This window comes from Passer domesticus, chromosome 19 (genome assembly GCF_036417665.1).
Source record: "Passer domesticus isolate bPasDom1 chromosome 19, bPasDom1.hap1, whole genome shotgun sequence".
Lineage (NCBI taxonomy): Eukaryota > Metazoa > Chordata > Aves > Passeriformes > Passeridae > Passer > Passer domesticus.
In genome coordinates, this window is record NC_087492.1 from 4,396,386 (window position 1) to 4,413,905 (window position 17,520).

A 17,520-nucleotide genomic window follows, 5' to 3' on the forward strand; every position below is an offset into this window, starting at 1 on the left:
AGGGAAAATGGAGGCGGCGGCGGCGGCGAGCGCGGGGGGCGGAGCGGGCGAGCCGCGACCTCCCGGCGGGCGGAGCGGCCGCGCTTCCGCTTCCTGCGGGATGGAGGCGGCGCGGCGGCCGCTGCCGCTCCTGCGGCTGCTGCTCCCGCTGCTGGCGGCGGCGCTGGGCGCGGCGGGGCGCGGCGACCCCGGGCCCGTCACCTGCGGCTCCGTGGTGAAGCTGCTCAACGTGCGGCACAACGTGCGGCTGCACTCGCACGATGTGCGCTACGGCTCCGGTAACGGGCGCGCCCCTCTCCCCGGCTCCCGCGGGGGGCTGAGCTGGGTGCGATGGTGGTTCTCCCCCGTCCGCAGGCAGCGGGCAGCAGTCGGTGACCGGGGTGTCGGCGGCGGATGACGGGAACAGCTACTGGCGGGTGCGGGGCCGCACGGCCGCCGTGTGCCGGCGGGGCACGCCGGTGCGCTGCGGGCAGGCCATCCGCCTCACGCACCTGGGCACCGGCCGCAACCTGCACAGCCACCGCTTCGCCTCGCCGCTCTCCGGGAACCAGGTACCGCCCGGGGACCGCCAGCCCGGCTGCCCGGGCTCGGTGTGCTTCCCTGGGCGTGGTGGGGCCTGCCTTGTCACTCCCCTCATTCCTTTCTGGGTTGTTCCTGTCCCTGCCCATCCCGCCTGGGGTCCCCCTGTCCCTTATGTTACTGCCAGCCCCACCTTATTCCCCAGTCAGTCTCCTGGGTTCTCCCAACCAGATCGCCTGTATGTCTCTTAGCGTTTCCTAATTCCTGGCCCCAGATGTGTCCCCCATGTCCCCACCAGTCTCATCTTGTTCCCCAGCTCAGGCTGGGTCCCCACCAGCACTGCCTCGTTCCCTGGTCCCAGCTGGGTCCCTGCCCACTCCCTCCCAGTGCCTGAATCCCAGCCAGAGCCTCAGTCACAACCAGGTCCCTCTGCCCACCTCAACCCTTCAATTTTTTCATCCCGGCCCAAACGAGCTGTTCTTCACCCCCAGGAGGTGAGTGCATTCGGCGAGGCCGGCGAGGGCGACTACCTGGACGACTGGACAGTGGTGTGCAGCGGGACCTACTGGGTGCGGGACGACGAGGTGCGCTTCCAGCACGCCTCCACCGACGTCTTCCTCTCGGTGACCGGCGAGCAGTACGGGCGGCCCATCCACGGGCAGAAGGAGGTGCACGGCATGGCCGCCTCCAGCCAGAATAACTACTGGAAGGTGATGGAGGGCATCTTCATGCAGCCCAGCGAGGCCTTCCAGATGGAGCAGTACCACGCCGAGTTGTGAGGGACAGACAGACTGATGCTGAGCTTCTGGGCGCTGCCCTGCTGTGTTCAGGACTGCTGAGACCAGGGGATGGCTCCTGTCCCCACCCTGGACTGACACACACCCAGGACTGACACACACTGCTGACACAGGGCCCCAGCACAAAGCAGATCCCGATGTCCTGAATTCAAACTGGAGCAGATTCCATTGTCCCAAATCTGACACTAAACAAGCCCCAGCGTCCAGACCTGACCCAAAGCGGCTCCCAACATCCTAAAAACCCAAAGCAACTCCCAACATCCTAAAAGCACTACAGAGCAGATCCCAACGTACCCACAACAGAGCCAAACATCCTAGATTGGCACAAAGCAGGTCCGAACATCCCAAACTAGCACAAAGCCAAGCCCAGCATCCAAACCTGATCCAGAACAAATTCCCAAGCTCCCACCCTGTCCCTTTGCAGCCCATTCTGTCCAAGGACCTTGCCCTTAAAGGACTGCTGTCCCTGGGAGCTGTACCCCTGGCTGTACCCCAAACTGCCCCTCGTGCCCTGCAAGGACCTGGGGCCATAAAAGTGCTGAACTCTGCCCTGTGGTGTGGCTGTTTGTGTGGGGGATGCAGGGGATTTCTGGCACTGGGGGCCAGACCTGGTGTCATCTGCACTTGCCCCATCCCAGTGCCAGACCTGGTGTCACACCCTCTGCTCCTCACTCCATTTCAGTGCTGGACCTGCTGTGTCACCCACCTCACTCCATCCCAGTGCCAAACCAGTGTCACTCCTCTCCCCATCCTGGTGCTGCCCGGGTGTCATTTGTCTCCCCATCCTAGTGCTGCCCCAGTGTCCCCACTGTCCCCACGCTGGTGTTGCCCTGGTGTCACCCCTCTGCCCATGCCCATGCCATCCTGTTGTTTCTGCTGTCTCCATGCTTGTGCCACTGCAGTGCATCCCTGTCCCCATCCCGGTGTCCCTGCTGTCCTGATGCCGGTGTGGTCCTGCTGTCCCTGTGTCCCCATCCCTGTATCCCCTGGTCTTCCTCTGTTCCCATCCCGGTGTCCCTGCTGTCCCTCTGTCCCTGGTGTCCCTGTGTCCCCATCCCTGTGTCCCCGCTGTCCCTGTGTCCCCATCCCCGTGTCCCCACTGTTCCTGTGTCCCCATGTCACTGTCCCCTCTGTTCCCATCCTGGTGTCCTGCTGTCCCCGTGTCCCCATCCCCGTGTCCCCACTGTCCCTGTGTCCCCATCCCCGCTGTCCCCGTGTCCCCATGCCGATGCCCTGCTGTCCCCGTGTCCCCGTGCCGCTGTGTCCCCGTGTCCTCATGCCGGTGTCCCTGCTGTCCCCGTGTCCCCATCCCCGCTGCCCCCGTGTCCCCGTGCCATTGTCGCTGTGTCCGCACCCCCGTGTCCCCGCTGTCCCCATGCCCCGTGCCGCTGTCGCTGTGTCCCCGTGTTCCCATGCCGGTATCCCCGCTGTCCCCGTGCCCCGTGTCCCCGCTGCTGTCCCCATGCCCCGTGCCGCTGTCGCTGTGTCCCCGTGTTCCCATGCCCCGTGTCCCCGTGCCGCTGTCCCGCTGCCGGCGCGGCCCTGGCGGGGCGCTGCGGCGGCCGCTGTCCCCGGGCAGGCCCCGCCCGGTCCCGCCCCTCCCAGCGGCCACTCGGGGTGCGCGGGCGGCCCCACGGGCGGCGGCGGCGGCGCCGGGGCCGGGGCGGGAGGGGCTCTCAGCGGGGCCGGGGGCCGCAGCGGGGCCGTGCCCGCCATGCCGCCGCCGCTGCCCGCCGCGCTCCTCGCCGCCGTGCTCGTCGCGCTGCTCGCCGGGCTGCTGGCGCGGTCAGGGCCTGGCGGGCGGTCTGGGGGTCCCCGCGGGGGCTCGGGGGGTGTGGCGGGGCTGGGCGGGGGGCACGGCGGCGGCCGCGGGCCGGGGGGTGGCGGCGGGCGGGTGGGGCTGCGCTGGGATGGGAGGAGCTCGCCAGGGTGAAGGGGAGGCCCGAGGGGCTGGCAGTGAGGGGCGCCGGTGTTTTGGGGGCCCACGGGGGTTTTTGGGGGTGGCAAGGGGGGTTGGGGTGGTGTCAGGGGTGTGGGGGGCACGCGGGGCTGAGGGGAGGTGTTGGGGGTCTGGGAGGAGGGAAGCAGAGGGTAAGGGGGAGAAGGACGGCTTGGAGGGGTGTCAGGAATTTGGGGGCTCATAGGGCTGGGAGACAGCTGTGGGGAGGAACCTGCAGGGGATTGGGGGTTGTAGAGCTTGGTGTCAGAGGCCTGGGGGCTTGGAAAGGTTCAGAGGAGCTCACAGGGGTGGGCATCGGGTGCCAGCGGGGTGTGGAGGCCTCTGGTCATGGGAGGGGGCGGTCAGGGATTGTTGGGGGTGGTCCTGCAGGGTCTGTTCCCCACCGTGAGTCCCTGGGAGCTCCTATCCAGCTGTGCATGCTGGAGCTGGTGCTCAAAGGACAAAGAGCATCCCAAGACCCCAACCTCAGTGGGGAGGCTGACCCTGGCCTTCCTCCTGTCCCCACAGATGGCTGGCATGTCGCCTGGCTGTCACCTGGTGCCGGCAGAAGCTTCATGCAGAGCTGAAGATTGGCTCCTTTGGCTTCTTCTGGGCCCAGAACATCAGCCTCAAGTTCCAGCAGGAGCAGCAGACTGTGGTGGGTACCTGGGCGAGGGGTGGTCGCTGCCTGACAAGGCAGGGAGTGTGGTTGCTGTCACTTCCAGGCTGGCAGCAAATCCGTGGAGCCACTCTCCTGTTGAGCACCCCCATGGCTGGTGCCAGTCCCTCCTATGGCCAGACTTGGGGTTTTGGCTGCTCCATGCATGATCCCAGGCACTGGGAGTGGAGTGGGGTTGTTGAGATGAGCATCACAAGGCAGAGCCAAGTTGTTTCTCCTCTGACCTACCTGTGTGTCCTTACAGGAGATCGACAACGTCTGGATCTCCAGCAAACTGAGCCGGGAGCTGCCGTACGTGCCCCCACCCCAGCTCCCTGCCTGCTCCCCTGGGGGGTCTGGCTCACCCCTCGCCCTGCTTGCCATCCTGCTGCCTTTACTCCTTTCTGCCATCCTTACTGCCCTGTGGTCAGCTCTGTGAGGGAGTGACCCACGCTTGGAGGTGACAGTGTCTTGTGGGTGCCCTTGTGCTGGTCCTGCTCGTCCCTGGGGTGGGGGAAATCCCTGGTGCCAGGGCCAGGTGTGCCCAGTTCAAGCTCTGGTCAGAGCTGCCTGTGCTGTTTGTCCCCAGGCGCTACTTCGAGCTGTGTTTTGGCGAGGTGCGAGTCCGCACGGATCTCCAGAAAGGCCCTGGGCTCCAGCCATCCGTCCCAGAGGCTCCCAGAGAAGCTGATGGAAATGAAAGCAGGACAGACCTGACCCTTAAACCCTCCCTGCTGAGGCTCCTTAGCCAGGTGAGGCACTGGCTCGGTGAGGGGCTGCTGTGGGCTGCGCTGCTGTTGGATATCCCTCACAGCAGCACCTTCCCCCCAGCTCTTTTCCATCCACATGGATTCCATCAACATCATGGTTCTGCACGTGGCCACCTCAGAGTCCCTCTGGCACATCCAGGCCAGCCAGACCCGTCTCCTCCTGAATGGCAATGGGAAGAGGTAATGCTGTGCTTGTACCCCTGTCTGCTTCCAGGGCAGGGAAGCTCCTCTGACCCCAGCCGTGTGTGTGTCCTCTCTCTGTCCCACTCAGCAGCATCCCATGTCACCTGTGGTGTGACGCATTAACCTCCTCTGAGGCTGGCCTGGTTCCTTTTCCTGTCACAGGAAGCTTGAGTTGTGTGTTCTCTAAATAATGTGGCGTGCATGGAGTTAGGGCATGCTCTGCTTTTGGGAGCACTTGGAGCAGGGACTTGGGGGGTCCCTGTGTCCCACAGGAAAGAGGGCAGGAACTTGTTTTGGCAGCAGCAAGACCTACATCCTCCTCCTGTTCTCTGCTCTCCCCAGCCTGACGTGCGAGGTGAGCCTGACAAAGGTGAACAGCAAAGTCCTCCGGAGCAGCCAGCTGGTGAGTGCTGGAGGAGGGAGAAATTCCCCACTTGGAACCGGGGCACTGGTCTCTGGGACACGCTGAGGACCTGTCCCAGGGTGTCCCTGAGGCTGGGCTCTGCTGTGCCCTGCTCTCCACCTGCAGCACGCACTGGGAGGAGGGCACTGTGTGACTCCCTGTGTGCTCCTTGCCGTGTCCCCTGTCACAGGATGACACGTGCCTGGCAGAGCTGGCCCTGGCACTCTCCCTGTCCCTGGAGATCAGCAGCGAGCGGCGGCTGGCGGGCGTCCGGCTCTGCGTCCGCACGCTGCAGGCAGAGCTGCACGAGGGGCTCTTCTGCAGCCCCCTCCTGCACCACGTCACTGCTGGGGCCCAGCACAGCAGCGTGGGGGAAGAGCCCAGCACAGGTGAGGACAAGGACAGGAACACACTTGGGGCAGGGCAGGGGCTGGTGGCCCCCATAGTTGCACTGGAGCCAGAGGGATTTAGCTGTGGGATCTCTCCCTCCTGCTCCTGAGTGTGGGGGTTTGGGCAAGTCCTTCCTGTGACTCTCTCTGTCTTTCTCCAGGCCCAGGGGAGCCCTCGAAATCCCTGTCTGTGCTGAGCAGGGACACACTGAAGCTCATCCCCAGGAGGGTGGAGATGAAGCTGGAGAACACCAGCATGGTGCTGTCCATGAACAGCCAGAAGAGGTGAGGGGCAGGCTGTCCGAGTCCAAAGTAATGCTGGGGACATGGCCCTGGGGACAGCTGTGCCATTCCCTTCTCATCCCTTGGCTCTGCTAGACTGCAGAGAGTGAGTCCTAGAGCCCACTCCAGTGGGAAGGACTGAGCTGGGCCTGGGGCTGGGCTCTTGGGGAGGGAGGAAGGCACGTGAGCTGCTTGTCCAGTAGGACAGCTGACAGGATCCTCAGGCGATGGGATGAGAGCACTGGGCTGTGCTGCAGCTGGGCTGCTGTCTTTGTCCATGCCAGCATGCTGGTCAGCTGGTGATGAGAGACAGGGAGATGGAGGACATGACAGTGCAGTTCCCCCCTGGCAGTGACTCCTTGTGTCTTCCAGGCACCTCACCTGGAGCCTGAAGCTGCTGCAGTTTCTATATCAGCGTGAAGAGGAGCAAATCCCACTGCGCAACTTCACGCCCTCCTCAGACCTGGACCAAATGAGTGTAGACCTCCAGCTGGAGGGCAAGTAGCCAGGAGGGCACCGATGGGACAGGGCTGCCATCACTGCCCTCTGCCACCCCTCATTTGTGCTCCTCTGTCCCCCCAGATGGCCTTCTCCTCTCCCAGAGCCGCCAGCGCATCGTGTGCCTCAACTCCCTGAAGACCAGTGTGCAGGTGGGCAAGCACTGGGCACACTCTGTCCCCTGGGGGTGGCTGGTTTGGCTCCTGGCATGAGTTTTTTGCCACCTGGCCCTTTCCCTGCTCTAGGTCACAGCCATTGACCTCTCGGCTGCTGTGCTGCTCAACACCTGCATCATCCACTACCGTCACCAAGAGTTTTCACACTGGCTGGGCCTGTTGGCACAGGAACACAGGTGCCAGGCCGTGCCTGTCCCCAGCCAAGGGCACAAGGGAAGGTAAACTGGGCCTCAGTGCAGCTGCTGGTATCACAGCTTGTTTCCTCTTGCTGGCCACTCTCTGGCATGGTGCCTGGGCACTCAGCACCTTATCTGTGCACCACCTGTGGGTTGGGGAGGCTGGTCAGGAGGTGATCAGGGGAGCCCCTGCAGGGAGGGCATCCCTCTGGGCGTGCTCCCTGCCAGGCTGTGTGGCACACAGCTCCCAGTAACAGCCCATCCCTCTTGTCCTGTGCAGGAGCTATCCCCAAATCCTGGCGCCCATCATCCTGTGTGCCTCGCTGTCCAATGTCAATGTGTCCGTGCAGCTGGGGGACACGCCACCCTTCGCCTTGGGCTTCAACTCCATCTCTGCAGGTACAGCCTGGATCAGGGAGGTGCTGGGCTCTTCCTGGGGTCTGCCAGAGAGGCAGCAGGGTGGGAATGGAGAGGGTTGTGCTGGCCATGTATGTGTGTGGCCAGGGGCTTTGGATCCCTGCGTGGTTGTGTGTGGGGTGCCCATGTTTGGGTGAGCCTTGCCTGCACTCCCCCCTGCTCTGTGCCCACAGACTACCAGCACCTGCGGCCACAGAGCGTGCACCAGCGAGCCGTGCTGGCCGTGGACCACCTGTGCTGGCGAGTGGGCAACGACTCCCACATCCAGCGTGCCCCACATCCCCCCAACATGCATGTGTGGGGAGAAGCCCTCATCCTCGACTCCTTCAACCTCCAGGTGAGGGGCAAGCCGAGGGACCAGGGGGTGGCTTTCAGTCTCAGACTCCATGTGGGTGGCACAGGGATGTGTGGTGGCACAGGGGTGTCCTGCAGCCTGAGAGTGATCATCCTGCTTGTCCTGCAGGGCAGCTACAACCAGCCCCTGGGCTCATCCAGTGCCCAGTCGGATACGCTCTTCCTGGATTGCACCATCCGGGGGCTGCAAGTGGAGTCGTCTGACACCTGCACTGAGTGCCTGGCCAGGGTCCTGCCCCTGTTCTGCCCGCAGCCTGGTGGGGCTGAACTTGCCAAGCAGCCGCCATCTGCCTCCAGCGAGCCCTGGGGGCTGCTCTGGAAGGTGGATCTGAAGGTGGAGGATGTGAACCTTTTCACGCTCTCGGCTGTAGTGGGTAAGTAGCATCCAAGCTGATCCCAGATGGCTGTCCTGGAATAACCTCACAGTCAGAGGAACCTGGCATGTTGTGCTGTGCCTCCAGCACTGACATGCTGTCTCTCCAGGTGCCCTGGAGCTGCGGCTGGACACGCTGACTGTCCTGGGAAGTGCTGAGAGCTGCACGCTCAGCGTCCAGGGCATGGTGCTGGCCTTGGTGAAGAGCATCACTGAGAAGATGCAGCCGTGCTGCAAAGCTCCTGCCATCCCCAACCCGGTGGCCAATGTCACCGTGCTCTCTGTCACCTACCACAGCAGCATCCGCTCCCTGGAGGTTGGTTTGGCTGTTGGGCCACTGCTTTGTCCTGTTCTGAGGATAGATGGGACAAGGGGAGGATTGGCTGGCACGAAAGGTGCTGGGGGGAGCACGGGGCTGTGCTGTGCTGGCCCTGGCAGTGACGTGGTCCCTGCTCGCTCTCTCCGGTGCAGGTTCAGTGCGGCGAGGGGCTGGCAGTGCTGTGGAGCCCACCTGACCACATGCACCTGTACCATCACACCCTGGCCACCCTGCAGTGCCACGAAGCCTTGCGGAGCGCCCTCGGCCACAGGACGCTTCCCTCCCTGCCCCCAGAGAGCCCCGTGTCCCACCCAACCACCCCTACTGAGTCACCGGCGCCCCTCCAGCCAAAAGGGCCCCCTCCCAAAAGACTCCTGTCGCTGTCCCTGGAGCTGAGCTCTGCCAAGCTCACAGCCTTTGTGTCTGAGGCCAACTACATCAGCCTGGCTGCGGAACGGACCTCGGTCAGCTGGCACGGCGGTGCCCTGCACGGCTACTGCCCTGAGCTGGCCGCCGGCTTCGACGGACACAGCATCTTCAGCTTCAAGGAGGTGGAGGTGAAGCTGCTGCCGGAGCTGGAGGAGGTGGTGCGGCACCGCGACGCCTTCCCCACCCTGCGCACGCTCCGCAACCGCGGCTGGGCCTTCTCCTTCGCCAGCGTGACCATCGAGTTCCCCTACCAGTACGACTTCTCCCGCACGCTGGACGCCGCCGTGGGCGTGCAGAAGTGGCTGAAGGGCCTGCACCGGCCCGGGCGCCCCGCCAGCACGGCTCTGCCCCCCGACCTCCTGCTCAAAGTCGCCCACTTCTCCTGGGTCTTCCTGGATGACGTCTTCGAGGTCAAGTTGCGGGACAACTACGAGCTGATGAAGGACGAGAGCAAGGAGAGCGCCAAGCGCCTGCAGCTGCTGGACGCCAAGGTGGCTGCGCTGCGCAAGCAGCACGGGGAGCTGCTGCCTGCCCGCAAGATCGAGGAGCTCTACGCCTCGCTGGAGAAGAAGAACATCGAGATCTACATCCAGCGCTCGCGGCGCCTCTACGCCAACACGCCCATGCGGAGGGCCCTCCTCACCTGGACCCTGGCCCACCTGGAGCTGGTGGCCATGGCCGATGAGTCCTTCCATGGCACTGAGCGTGTGTTGGAGCAGATGAGGGACATGGATGATGTCAGCCCGTTCCCCCCAGAGGGTCTGGAGATGGTCACCCAGTGGTGCCGCATGATGAAGGGCACAGTTGGCAGCTTCTTTGGTGAGTTGCTTTGTGGGAGGGTGCCCTTGGAAGACAGCACGATGGCTGTGTGGCCTGGCACCACGTGGTGTGTAACCAGGGAGGGAGGACGATTTTTGGAGGCTCAAAGGGAGTGGGAAGGAAGCAGAGATGTGACAGGACAATGGCTCCTGCTGTGTCCCAGAGTGGGGGATTGCCTGTCTCTTTGCTGCCCCTCCCTCAGCCCTTCCTCGTCCCGCAGTGCGGATCCGTGACTACCCCCGGTACCTGTTTGAGATCCGGAACTGGCAGCTCTCCGGCCGGCTGCTCGGAGCCGAGCAGTGCGGCCAGGCCTGCTCCCGGCGCCGCCAGGTCCTGAAGCTGGGGCTGCCCTGGGGCGACGCCACGGTGGAGAGGAACATGCCACCCTTGAAGTTCTACCATGACTTTCACTGTAAGGCCTGGAGGAATGGGGGGGTCTGTGGTGGGGTAGGGACGGGGCAAATGGCTGAGCCAACCTCTGTGTCCCCAGCTGTGATCTCCCAGTACACCATCGTGTGGGGGCCCTGCTGGGACCCGGCCTGGACCCTGATTGGGCAGTGTGTGGATCTCCTCACCAAGCCCTCAGAGGACCCCAGTGCCCCATTGCCCTGGTGGGACAAGAGCCGCCTTCTCTTCCATGGAGACTGGCACATGGACATTGAACAGGCCAACCTGCACCAGCTGGCCACCGAGGTGGGTGCTGCTGGACTGGGGAGCAACACGGTGTGGGGTCAGCTCACACCTGCCTCTCCTCATGCCTGCCCTTGCAGGACCCCTACAACACTACAGAGAACATGCACTGGGAGTGGAGCCAGCTCTCCTTCCACTGGAAGCCTGGGCAGTTTGTCTTCAAGGGCAACCTGGATATCAACGTCAGGACAGCCTCCAAGTGAGTGTGGAGCCATGAGCATGGGAGGCCGTCACCAGTTCTGGGGGGTGACTGGGTTCTCTTTCTGCATTCAGATATGACGACTGCTGCTTCCTGCACCTGCCTGACCTGTGCATGACACTGGACCTGCAGTGGCTGTGCCATGGGAACCCCCATGACCATCACGGCGTGGTGCTGCGCTCCCCCGAGTTCCTGCCCGAGGTGCCAGTGGGGCAGCAGTATGACTCCTACCGTGCCTTCCGCTCCGAGAACCTCAACCTGTCCATCCGGATGGACCTGACACAACCCAGTAAAGGTGGCTCACAGCGTCCTGGGGACCCCTTGGGGACAAGGGGAGCAGGGCAGGGCATGCTGGTTGTGGGTTGGGTCATGGCTCCATGGTGCTGGCTGATGGTGGGTATATTCTCAGAGTACTCCCAGCCCCGGATCCTGCTCTACAGCAGCACCCTCCGCTGGATGCAGAATTTTTGGGCCACGTGGACCAGCGTGACACGGCCCATCTGCCGTGGGAAGCTCTTCAACAACATGAAACCCAGCAAGAAGAAGCTGGGGCAGCATTACAAGCAGTTGTCCTACACTGCACTCTTCCCCCGGCTGCAGGTAATTCCCAGGGCTGGGAGTCCAGTGTTTCCTCTCTGCTCTGCCTCTGCTGGACTCTCAGCTCCTGCTCTCTGCTCCCTCTCAGGTGCATTACTGGGCCTCCTTTGCCCAGCAGCGGGGGATCCAGGTGGAATGCTGCCAGGGACACATCTTCACTCGGGGCACACAGCGGCTCATCCCACAAGGTGAGTGGGAATCCTGCCAGCAGCACTGGCAGGCCCAGCAGGGCCCTGGCTGACCCCTGTCCCTGTCCCCCAGCTGGCACGGTGATGCGGCGCCTCATTTCGGAGTGGAGCATCACGCAGATGGTGAGTGACCTGAGCCAGGTCACCGTGCACCTCATGGCCTCCACCTGTGATGAGAACGCCGACCACCAGCTCGACACCCTGGTGAAGAAAACCCACCTGCTGAGCCTGTCCTCCCTCACCTACCAGCGGCACAGCAACCGCACGGCTGAGGAGGTACCACTGCAAAGAGGGCACAGCAGCTTGTGCTGGCCTGGTGGCAACTCCAGGACAAGGGGATGTTGGTTGTTGGATGCAGTGGGGAAGGGATTTGGCTGGGGAAGAGAGAGAACTTCAGGGTCTCCAATCTGCCAAGCACCTGACTCTGTGCCCATGCTGTGGTCTGGGCTCCAATCCCCACGCTCTGCCTGAAGGGCTGGCAGGGCTCCTAGTCCCAGTGCATGAGGCCACTGGGCAGGGCCAGGGGTGGCTTTGCTGTGCTGAGGCACTGACCCTCTGTGCCCAGGAGCTGCCCCTGCGTGACGGGGATGACGGTTTCCACACGCATCAGCTGCACTTGGTGGACCTGCGGGCGTCCTGGACCACCACGAACCGGGACATCGCCTTCGGCCTCTACGATGGCTACAAGAAAGCGGCTGTGCTCAAGCGTAACCTGTCCACCGAGGCCCTGAAGGGGCTGAAGATTGACACACAGCTGCAGGCCAAGAAGCTGAAGCGGGGCCCGCTCTCTGCTCACTCCATCCCTGCCAGAGTGACCGCTCCCATCACCAGCGGCCGGCCTGAGAGAGCCTCCTCAGGGGGTGAGCACAGCGGGGAGGGGAGCAAGGGGAAGCCCACGGCTCAAAGCTGTGCCTGTTTTCATTCTGTACATTTGTGACATCCCCACGCAGCTTTGCACTGACCTTTCTCCTTCCCCAGGGGCCTACATGCTGCAGAAGCTCATTGAGGAGACGGACAAGTTCGTGGTTTTCACAGAAGAGGAGTCGGGGGCCAGCGAGCAGCTCTGCGGCATCGCCGCCTGCCAGACCGACGACATCTACAACCGCAACTGCCTCATCGAGCTGGTGAACTGCCAGGTACCTGCCTGTCCCCACAGCCCACCTGTGACAGGGGCTGTGCCTGCCCCAGAAAGGTCCAGCAGACCCCTGGGGTCTCTCCCCCCACAGATGGTTCTGCGTGGTGCAGAGACAGAGGGCTGTGTGATTGTGTCTGCTGCGAAGGCACAGCTGCTGCAGTGCCAGCACCACCCCGCCTGGTACGGGGACACTCTGAAGCAGAAGACATCCTGGACGTGTTTGCTGGATGGCATGCAGTACTTTGCCACGACAGAGAGCAGCCCCTCTGAGGGGGAGCATGGCCAGCTCTGGCTGGAGGTGAGCGTGTGGTAGGTGATCTATGTGGGGGACAGGCAATGCTGTCAGTGCCCTGGCCAGGCCAGGGAGAGTGGGGACAGCCAGCAGTGCCTCCTTGCCTCCCCAGGTGAAAAATATTGAGGAGCATCGTCAGCGGAGCCTGGACTCGGTGCAGGAGCTGATGGAGAGCGGGCAGGCAGTGGGGGGCATGGTCAGCACCACCACAGGTACTGCCCACAGCCCTGGCTGCTGTGCCTACCCCAGCCCCACTCGGGTGTAACCCCAAGGCTTGTAGAGCTGAGAGCACCTGTCCTGTCCCTGAGAGGCTCCAGGAGGTGGCTGATGCTGCAAGCTCTGTGCAGTCCCACTGTGCTGGGTCACGGCACTCTGACTGTGGCCCCTCTGCCTGTCCCCAGACTGGAATCAGCCCTCGGAAGCCCAGCAGACCCAGCAGGTGCAGAGGATCATCTCTCGCTGCAGCTGCCGCATGTACTACATCAGCTACAGCCACGACATCGACCCCGAGCTGGCCACGCAGATAAAGCCCCCTGAGACCCCTGCCAACCAGGAGAAGGAGGATCTGCTGAAGAAGCAGGAGGGTGGGTGCAGCCAGGCAGTGTCCTGTTGGGGGGTAGAGCCCTGGGCTGACCCATGGCTAACTCCAGGGGTGGTCTCTTTTGGCCCTGCTGAGTTCAGAGGGCTTCATACAGGAGGGGTCCCCAACATATTTCTGGCCATGCTGAGGCCCCACTTACCCTTTGTGTCCCTGCAGGAGCTGTGGACACCTTCACCCTGATCCACCACGACCTGGAGATCTCCACCAACCCTGCACAGTATGCCATGATCCTCGACATAGTCAACAACCTGCTGCTGCACGTCGAGCCCAAACGCAAGGTACCCACGGGGCTCCAGGTGTCTGTGCCACTCACTGCGCCCAGGCAGTCCTAACCTTGCCCTGTTCCTGGCTCCAGGAGCACAGTGAGAAGAAGCAGCGGGTGCGTTTCCAGCTGGAAATCTCCAGCAACCCTGAGGAGCAGCGCAGCAGTATCCTACACCTGCAGGAGGCTGTGAGGCAGCACGTGGCCCAGATCCGCCAGCTGGAGAAGCAGATGTACTCCAACATGAAGGTGAGCCCACATCCCTGGCTCCCTGGGGTCCCCACTCCAGGGCAGAGGGTGCTGAGGGTTGTCTGTCCTTCAGTCCTTGAAGGATGACAGCAAAAACGAGGTCCTGCTCGACTTGAACCACCGGCTGCAGCAGCAGCTGAGCCAGGAAAAAGCTGACCTGCAGCTGGAGAGCGAGGAGCTGAACATACTGATCAGGTAGGACAAGGGGGAATGGCTTTAAACTGAGACTAGGCTTGGATTGGATATTAGGGAGAAATTTTTCCCAGTGAGGCACTGGCACAGGTTGCCCGGAAAAGCTGTGGCTGCCCCATCCCTGGAAGTATTCACGGATAGGCTGGATGGGGCTTGGAGCAAGCTGGGACAGTGGGTCCAACCCAAACCATTCTGATTCTGTGATCTCAGCCTTCCCCAGCACTGTGTGCCCCTTGCTCTGGGACTCCCACATCCCAGCTCTGTCCTCTGTGCTGCAGGTGCTTCAAGGACTTCCAGCTGCAGCGAGCCAACAAGATGGAGCTGCGAAAACAGCCGGAGGACGTGAGCGTGGCACGGAGGACCGAGTTCTACTTTGCCCAGGCGCGCTGGCGCCTGACAGAGGAGGATGGGCAGCTGGGCATTGCTGAGCTGGAGCTCCAGCGCTTCCTCTACAGCAAGGTGTGGAGCTGGACAGTGCCCTCAGCCCCTGAGCTGGGGATGGGGACACTGGGAGCTGATGGCTTTGTCCGCACAGGTCAACAAGTCTGATGACACGGCCGAGCATCTGCTGGAACTGGGCTGGGTGACCATGAACAACCTGCTGCCCAACGCTGTGTACAAGGCAAGTGGCAGCTGGGGGAGCAGCTCTGCACCCTGGGGACCCACGTGGTGTGGCCTGTCCTCACCCCAGCCACCCGTCCTCTTCCCTGCAGGTGGTGCTGCGTCCCCAGAGCTCCTGCCAGTCCGGCCGGCAGCTGGCCCTGAGGATTTTCAGCAAGGTCCGGCCTCCCGTGGGAGGCATCTCCATCAAGGAGCATTTTGAGGTGCCAGGGCTGGGCTGGGAGGTGCTGGGGTCTCTGTGGGGCACAGGCAATGTGTGCCTGGCTCTGACATGTCACTTTCCCACAGGTGAACGTGGTACCTCTCACCATCCAGCTCACCCACCAGTTCTTCCACAGAATGATGGGTTTCTTCTTCCCTGGCCGTAATGTGGAGGAGGAGGAGGTGGGGGATGAGGAAGATAAGTCCAAGCTGGTGACAACAGGTGAGAGGCTCGTGATCACCCTCCTCTCTGGATGTCCTTGAGCAGCTCTGGCTGCGTGTCCAGGATTGTGTTTGTGGGCAGCTGCTGTCCAGCCTTGAGTTGAGGAACAGGGATTTGTGGTTTTCTCTGTGGACAGGGAGATGGTGGGAGGGTTGGGGTCATGGCTAACCCCTGGCTGGACATCACCACCACCACCTTACACCCTGTTTGCCCCAGGGATCCCCGTGGTGAAGCCACGGCAGCTGATCGGGGCCGATGACTCGCTGGGCTCAGGGAAGGGAGTTGCTCAGGGACTGAACCGGACCTCAGGGGTCAGAAGATCGTTCCGAAAAGCACCTGAGGTACCTCCTGCTGCCCTGAGGGGGGAATCTGAGAGCCCTGCTGTGGTGCCAGTCTGTTTTCCCTTCACTGCAGGGCTGGGTAGCCATGTCCTCCCACACTTCCCTCCCACGCTTGTCTGCTTTCTCCTGCTCCCACCCACCATGAGGATTTGCATCTTTTACAACCAGGCACTTGCACGCTTGATGTGATCCCTGTATCTCATTTTTTCAACACCATGCCAGAGCAGCTCTCACCTCTCCCTGATGAAGCAATGCTGTGGCCTAGTGCCTGGCTGTCCCTTCCCTGCTGCTTCCTGGCTGTGTCCCTTCTCCTTCCCTTCTGCTCATGGCTTCTGCTCTGTCCCCAGCATCCCGTGGATGACATCGACAAGATGAAGGAGCGTGCAGCCATGAACAACTCCTTCATCTACATCAAGATCCCGCAGGTGCCACTCTGTGTCAGCTACAAGGTGTGGGACCAGCGGGACAGGGCATGCTTGGGGTGGTGTGGGCCATCGTCCCCACACTGCCTGACACCTCTGTCACACAGGGGGAGAAGAACAGCGTGGACTGGGGTGACCTGAACCTGGTGCTGCCATGCCTGGAGTACCACAACAACACGTGGACATGGCTGGACTTTGCCATGGCGGTGAAGAGGGACAGCCGCAAAGCCTTGGTGGCACAGGTACGTGCCACCACATCCCTCTTCCTGCTCTGGAGGCTGCCAGAGCTGCTCTGCCCAGGATGGAGATGGTAACCCCGGGGTGGGTGGCACGTTCCCCAGCGTGGCAGGCAGCTGCAGTGGCTCAGCAGCTCAGGCTGTCACCCAGGGTCGCTGAGCCCCCTGACTCCGGGGCAGGTGATCAAGGAGAAGCTGCGCCTGAAGCCGGCGGCGGGCGCGGAGGCCCGGGGGAAGCTGGAGAACAAATCCGACGGGACCATCCAGCAGCAGGAGGAGGACGAGAAGGCTCGGCTGCTGATCGGGCTGAGCGTGGGCGAGAAGAACCCCAGCAAGAAGTCGATCTTCGGCAGGCGCAAATGACGGCAGCACCCGGCAGGCCGGGAAGGGACTTGGGGTGCCCCGTGGTCCCCCCTTGGGGGGGCACCCCGAAGGTGAAGGGGGGCTGTGCTGCTCGGCGGTGCCCGAGGAAGGCTCAGCCACGTGCAGGCCCTCGGTAGCCCCGTTGTTGTGGGGCAGGGGTGGAGCAGCACGGGGATGTGGGGCACAGGGTGCTCCGGGGCTGCTTTGTGGGGTGCAGAACCCTGGTGCCAAGGGCCCCTGCGAGCTTCCCCCCCCCCTGCTGTGCGGGTGCTGGGCCCAGCCCCTGGGCCTGGTGAAGCAGCAGGATCGCTCCGGGCTGGGAAAAAGGGGAACGGGAGAGAGTTTAAATAAAGAGTTTTTAATTTGGAACAGGCTCGGGCCAGTGGCTTGTTTCTTGCCTCACCCTGCAGTGCTGGGCTCAGCACCATGCCCCATCCTTGGGGGCTTCACCCCTTGCCCTTCCCCAGCAGTTGCTCAGGGCACCCCTGGGCTCAGCCTGTGCCTGTACCCCTCTGCAGGGCTCAGCAGGCACTGCAGGCACCCCCTCAGGGCTGCAGCACGTGGGGTGCAAAGAGAGAAGGAAAGGTTGAAAGGGGGAGCCCCGGAGTGTGCAATGAGGGGGTCCCGGGGAGGGGCTGGGATCAGTCCTGGGGGGCAGTGGGATCAGTCACGGGTGGGTGAGCACCCCCAGGTGTGTAGTGGGGGTCCCGGACGGGAGGGCTCGGTCACGGGTGGGTGTCACCGCGCAAGGGGCAGCCCCGCCGCCGAGCCCCGGGGCGGGGGGTGGTCGCGGCGGGCGGGGCGGGGCGGGGCGGCGGGGTTATGTAAGGCGGCGATGACCGGGGACCGGGCCCGGGGCGCGGCCGGGCAGCGCCGCGATGGGAGCGACGAGCAGCGGCCCCGGCCCGACCCCGACCTCGGCTCCGGTGCGGCCCCCCCAGGTGCGTGCGGCGGCGGCATCAGTCCCGGGGATACCCCCCGGGCATCTCCCGCCCCGGGGTCCCCCCGCTGACGCTGTCCCCGGTTCCGCAGGGCCGCGCCGTGGGGTCGTGGGTGCGGGCGCTGTTGAGCCGAGCGGGGTCGGTGCCGGTATCGGTGCCGGTGCCGGTACCGGGGCTCGCCTTGGCCCCGCGGGGCCCCGCCGAGGAGCCGCCGCTGCCCGGGTGGCCGCTGCCGCAGCTCGTCTCGTTGTTCCTGCCGGAGTTCC

At 63.5% G+C, this 17,520-nt stretch overlaps 2 protein-coding genes across 3 annotated transcripts; both read left to right on the forward strand.

Moving 5' to 3' along the window:
- On the forward strand, positions 1-1,864 carry SDF2 (stromal cell derived factor 2). The gene is made up of 3 exons (XM_064394925.1): positions 1-278; positions 355-551; positions 1,011-1,864. Exons 1-3 carry the CDS (start codon positions 8-10, stop codon positions 1,296-1,298), a joined length of 756 nt encoding a protein of 251 aa, XP_064250995.1. The 5' UTR covers positions 1-7; the 3' UTR covers positions 1,299-1,864.
- Positions 1,865-2,943: 1,079 nt separating this feature from the next.
- On the forward strand, positions 2,944-16,686 carry BLTP2 (bridge-like lipid transfer protein family member 2). Of its 2 annotated transcripts, XM_064394901.1 has the most exons (39): positions 2,944-3,101; positions 3,784-3,913; positions 4,179-4,225; positions 4,503-4,665; positions 4,745-4,863; positions 5,209-5,269; positions 5,460-5,658; positions 5,820-5,943; positions 6,313-6,437; positions 6,523-6,590; positions 6,684-6,832; positions 7,071-7,189; positions 7,381-7,544; positions 7,671-7,935; positions 8,045-8,250; positions 8,406-9,501; positions 9,722-9,913; positions 9,992-10,194; positions 10,272-10,390; positions 10,465-10,685; positions 10,800-10,990; positions 11,076-11,175; positions 11,249-11,451; positions 11,741-12,035; positions 12,154-12,311; positions 12,402-12,608; positions 12,715-12,814; positions 13,004-13,186; positions 13,360-13,481; positions 13,559-13,714; positions 13,788-13,909; positions 14,185-14,365; positions 14,442-14,528; positions 14,620-14,730; positions 14,816-14,951; positions 15,168-15,292; positions 15,640-15,741; positions 15,822-15,956; positions 16,131-16,686. In XM_064394901.1, the coding sequence occupies exons 1-39, from the start codon at positions 3,031-3,033 to the stop codon at positions 16,311-16,313; spliced, it is 6,738 nt and encodes a 2,245-aa protein (XP_064250971.1). In that variant the 5' UTR covers positions 2,944-3,030; the 3' UTR covers positions 16,314-16,686. The 2 variants fall into 2 exon arrangements, with proteins under 2 accessions (XP_064250971.1, XP_064250972.1); XM_064394902.1 differs by lacking the exons at positions 2,944-3,101; positions 3,784-3,913; positions 4,179-4,225 and adding an exon at positions 4,240-4,373.
- The last annotated feature ends 834 nt before the right edge of the window (positions 16,687-17,520 follow it).

Coding starts and splice junctions, on each gene's coding strand:
- BLTP2 (XM_064394901.1), top strand. CDS start 3,031: ATGCCGCCGCCGCTGCCCGCCGCGCTCCTCGCCGCCGTGCTCGTCGCG. Junction 7,936..8,044: donor CACGCTCTCGGCTGTAGTGG/GTAAGTAGCATC, acceptor CTGTCTCTCCAG/GTGCCCTGGAGCTGCGGCTG. Junction 14,952..15,167: donor GTCCAAGCTGGTGACAACAG/GTGAGAGGCTCG, acceptor TGTTTGCCCCAG/GGATCCCCGTGGTGAAGCCA.
- SDF2 (XM_064394925.1), top strand. CDS start 8: ATGGAGGCGGCGGCGGCGGCGAGCGCGGGGGGCGGAGCGGGCGAGCCG. Junction 279..354: donor CGATGTGCGCTACGGCTCCG/GTAACGGGCGCG, acceptor CCCCGTCCGCAG/GCAGCGGGCAGCAGTCGGTG. Junction 552..1,010: donor CGCCGCTCTCCGGGAACCAG/GTACCGCCCGGG, acceptor CTTCACCCCCAG/GAGGTGAGTGCATTCGGCGA.